This window comes from Centropristis striata, chromosome 4 (genome assembly GCF_030273125.1).
Source record: "Centropristis striata isolate RG_2023a ecotype Rhode Island chromosome 4, C.striata_1.0, whole genome shotgun sequence".
Taxonomy (NCBI): Eukaryota; Metazoa; Chordata; class Actinopteri; order Perciformes; family Serranidae; genus Centropristis; species Centropristis striata.
This window is the reverse complement of record NC_081520.1, coordinates 23,670,612-23,675,138: the sequence shown is the minus strand read 5'-3', so window position 1 is coordinate 23,675,138 and position 4,527 is coordinate 23,670,612. Positions and strand designations below refer to the sequence as shown.

The window sequence follows — 4,527 nt, the reverse complement described above, 5'->3', positions numbered from 1 at the left end:
ATATACTCAGCCCCAATGCTGATCCCTGCAAGTGTTGGGCCCACAGAGTGGTGGCTTTACGTAGCCACTAATCCATTCAGCATGCTCCCCACCTAGGTGTGACTCCAGGAGGGCTCATCTTTTCCTGTTGTGGACGAGGCATTACAACTCCTTTATGCCCAATTCCAATAGGGTCAGTAATTTGCTCATGGGGAGTTTTTAAACCAGCATCTTTCAGTTAAATCTGGTTTGCTTTCCCCCTTGATGCAGTTTGTTTGATTGCCAGGGTACAGAACAAAACAACTGCAAGACCATTAGAGGAGGTGGTCTGGGTTTGGTCCCAAAGGAACTCTGGAGCAGTTAGTCTGATGTGGGAATATGATCTGACCTAGATCCAACCCGACTACAGAACCAGATGTACCAGCCATGAAGCAACCCAGTCTCACAGTTTCCTGCTGCAGGAACAGTCACATTCCCAGCAGGAGGACATTAGTGTAGGTGCTGGCTCTGCCTCATCACATGGGATTCTTCATCAGTGTCATAATCATAAATGTCTATAAGAAGTTCTTATGATAACAGACAATAAAACATTGTGTAATTTTACTTTTAACTAGGCGTCTTGCTTCCTTGTTTACGGGAGTGATAGCAAGATAATCCACTGCAGACTTACAGGAACTCTAAACAGACTTTAGACTTTCTTCATGCCACTATGATCTTCCAGGACACAGCTACATGTGTAGCTCTTGATGTGAGTGAACGACAAGTGAAAATTATTTCCTTCATTCAATGCCTCCACATCATGCAAAGGCTGGTTCAGTAACCAGTCAATCACCATCATTTCTGAGGGTCTTTTCACTGTGTGAAGGGACTGTATACATTTTTTGTCATTACTCCTGGTGGGGCTTTAAATCAGTGGGACAGTGTCTGCAGCTGGATCACACAGTTACAGATTAAACTACCTAGTCTGTAAAATATCTCCACCACGACCAGGTGCAGGATTAACATGTTATATAGTCATGCTTCAACGCTCTAATCATATCATGTGTAGTATAAAACCATGACAGAAGACATTTCTCCTGCATACTTTCACTGGTATGCTTACAATATATTTTGCTGTTCATATTAATGTAATCTTACTTAATTATATACTTGAAATGTATCACTGTGGATGGTGGAAGAACACTCCCTTATTTCATGATCAAGAAGAAATCTATAAAAGAAAGGATGAAAAAATATATCAAGAAAATAAAATGAATGCTGGAAATGCAAGAGGAAATATAAGAATATATATAAGAAATGGATAACTAAAGAAATACAGAAATACATTTAAAATAAATACAAAAAAAAATCTCAGACTCAGTGTGGTTCCAGTGTGTATATAAAGAGCAGTGAGACCTCCTCGTCAGCATCATTCAGCTGATACCTGAACATCATCACCTCACATCTAACTGAAAGGTAAGACACCTGCTGCACTGCTTTTCTTTCAGTGGAGCCCATGGCTGTGCTCTCCCTCTGTGTGTTTATTGGTGTTTTTTTCTTCTCCACACAGAACGATCAGTTGATCATCACCATGAAGACTGTCCTGGTCCTCTCCATACTTTTCTGTGCTTCATTTGCAGGTCAGGTTCAACACACACACACACACACACACACACACACACACACACACACACACACAGGTAGGGTAACTCGTGCTCTAATGTTACTGACAGTGACGTGATTGTTTTTTTCTGCAGCTCCGGCTGAAGACAAAGGGAAGGCTCCAGGTCAGTATTGAAGCTCTCAGCTTTATTAGACACAGGAAGTTACAGCAGGATGCTCAGAAGTCAAGTTCACTTGTTTTCTCACTTGTCTAGCTGTTTGAAAGGAAATATATTTCAAGATCCGGGTCTGAAAAGTGAAGCCAATGCAAAGTCAGATTGCATTGAACTCTATGAGAAAATGACCCCATTTATTACCTCAGTAAACACGTTCCTAATGACTTTATGGTCTCACTTGCTAGTTTCGAGTGTTTATTACAACATGATGACAAAAATGTGGCCCATTTAGAGTAAAATAGACAATAAATCAAGGTATGTTATTCATTTTTGGTCGCCTTGCCAACCAAGCTGATCACCAGCATTACGTGATAACTTAGTTCCCTCCTGACCAAATATGGTCACTTCTATCTACGATGTCCAAAAAGCCAAACTTGATCATGTAGATTGTCTGTGGGTCACAGTTTTACAGAAGACACCTACTACATGAGACACACTTATTAATATGATCTGTAGCTAACATTCTTGACTTGTAGTTGTGAAGATTAATGGAGCTGTTGATGTTTCAGAAATGGAGGACGAGATGATGATGAAGAAAGAAGTATTTGCACCAGAAGATTCTGTCCCTGCTCCCAGAAATGGTAATCAGAAAAGACACACAGAACTCACAACAATATATTGTGCGACTGCTCATTGTCAATGAACATTAAAATACATATTTGGTTTATCTGTTATACTTATCAAGTACTCCTTAACTGTTTCACATATTGCTATACTAATGAAACAAGTTCAGTTAAATTGGACTGTTGAAAACCTTTTTTTCTTTTTTGACACATACTGATACTAATCATTGTGTTCACTGTTTCTGTTTCAGCAGCACTTGTGTCTGAGGAGGCAGATCCTGAATGTAAGAGCCACATCACTGTTTAAGTTGTAATTAGAACGACTCTTGCTGCTGTCTGAGGCTGTCCAAAGTGAAATTATTCGTTATGATGAGTTTGTTTCAATGAGTGAAACTTCTCTGTTGAAGACAACGTTCTCTCTCTTTCTTCTGTCTGCAGCTCGTTTTAACTTGTGTCCAAATGGCTGGTACAGCCATGAATCTCGCTGCTTCCTGTACAGCCAGACCGCCATGACATGGCACAGAGCTGAGGTACTGCTACTGTAACACTTTAGTTTGTGATTGCAACATGTAAACAAATATGGAGAATCTATATGGTGATGGTCAATCAGTCAGTCTGCCACCATTAATCCATGAAAACATGAAAACATCACAGCTCATGACAGTTTAGAGGCAGAAAATGAAGAAATTCAATGAACAACTATTAAGCTGTTTCACCACTAAGATGCTATGATCCTCCTCTGTCTGACAGGAGTACTGCAACAGCCTGGGTGCCAACCTGGCCTCGGTTACCAACCCTAGAGAGTACATCTTCCTCCAGCAGATAACACAGAATGCCCGTCAGAGCAGCGTATGGCTGGGAGGCTTCCAGCTGCAGGTCTGGATTTTTGAAGACTAACCACCACTTAGCTAGTCCAGATCAAGCCCAGGACCTGGTCCAAAGGGGATCCAGACTTGGTCACACTGTCTTACAGTCATGCTCTTTGTCTCTTAGGGCCAGTGGATGTGGATTGACCGTGAGGGTTTCTATTACACCAACTGGTATGGCCAGTCCAGCTCCAGCAGCCACCCCTGTGTCTTCTTACGCAGCAGCAGTAAGTCCATGTGATTTCTTCAGGCTGGCTAGCTACATTAGTGAATCTTTCTCTACTTTACCTGTTTTCCTGTGTTATTGTCATACAGGGAATATGGCATGAAAAAAATTACTCTGTGGCTATTTGTGAAGATTCTACAGGGCAACATCAATTTATATCAAATTTCAGAGTAATATTGGAATATATTTTCCTTCTCAGTTATAAACGGTGCAGCTGTCATAGCCTTAACTGCCACACACTCTCCATCTCATTTCAAATTACAAGTCCAAATAAGATTAACTTAATCTTGTTCTCAGAGATTATATCTGTATGTATTTGTCTTGATAACAGTGATTTTTTGGTGTTAATACTCATTAGCTTACTTTTATGTGGAAAATGCAAATACGTGATGTTACAGTTTTTTTTAACTTAATGATTGATTTAATTCTAATGTTATTTTTTCTCTTCTTTATCACATTTCAGATGGTTGGGGTAACACCGCATGTGGCACTTCTTATAACTTTTTCTGCTCCAAAAGCCCTTTGAGATGTTAACATCCACACTAAACCTCTGGATTCTAATATTCTTTCTGAGCGGACTCATGAATATTGTTTGGTGTTCTACTAAAGTATAGTTTTCCATTGTGTATTCTTTTTAAAGGATGAAATGTTAAATAACTTCTGTGTAAAAGTATTTCTGTTTGTAATTGTGACTGTCTGCTTCTTTTTAATAAAAAAAACTTGAAAGAATAATAATACATGTCATCTTTCTTTAAGACTTTGGTTGAAAAGTGCTTGTTTAAATCCAGCTGTAGTCTGAAAATGAACGATTATTCATCTCAGAGTAACCAGAGTCAGCATCAAAGCAGTTCAAACAATGTCCATTAAATTCATTTATAACATAATATTAGACTCACGGGAGCTATGTGAGGGACATATATATATATATATATATATATATATATATATATATATATATATATATATATATATATATATATATAATATATATATATATATATATATGGCTGACCCTAATTAAATATTCACAACTTTGGTAGAAACAGCTCAGCCTAAAACTTCCCAGGTCTAAACCC

The 4,527-nt window shown here is 38.7% G+C and overlaps 1 protein-coding gene across 1 annotated transcript; it reads left to right on the top strand.

Moving 5' to 3' along the window:
• The first annotated feature begins 1,549 nt into the window (after positions 1–1,549).
• LOC131970227 (ladderlectin-like) lies at positions 1,550–3,985 on the top strand. Its single transcript, XM_059331569.1, has 7 exons — positions 1,550–1,598; positions 1,716–1,745; positions 2,336–2,377; positions 2,798–2,889; positions 3,110–3,235; positions 3,353–3,452; positions 3,915–3,985. Exons 1-7 carry the CDS (start codon positions 1,550–1,552, stop codon positions 3,983–3,985), a joined length of 510 nt encoding a protein of 169 aa, XP_059187552.1.
• Positions 3,986–4,527: the final 542 nt, after the last annotated feature.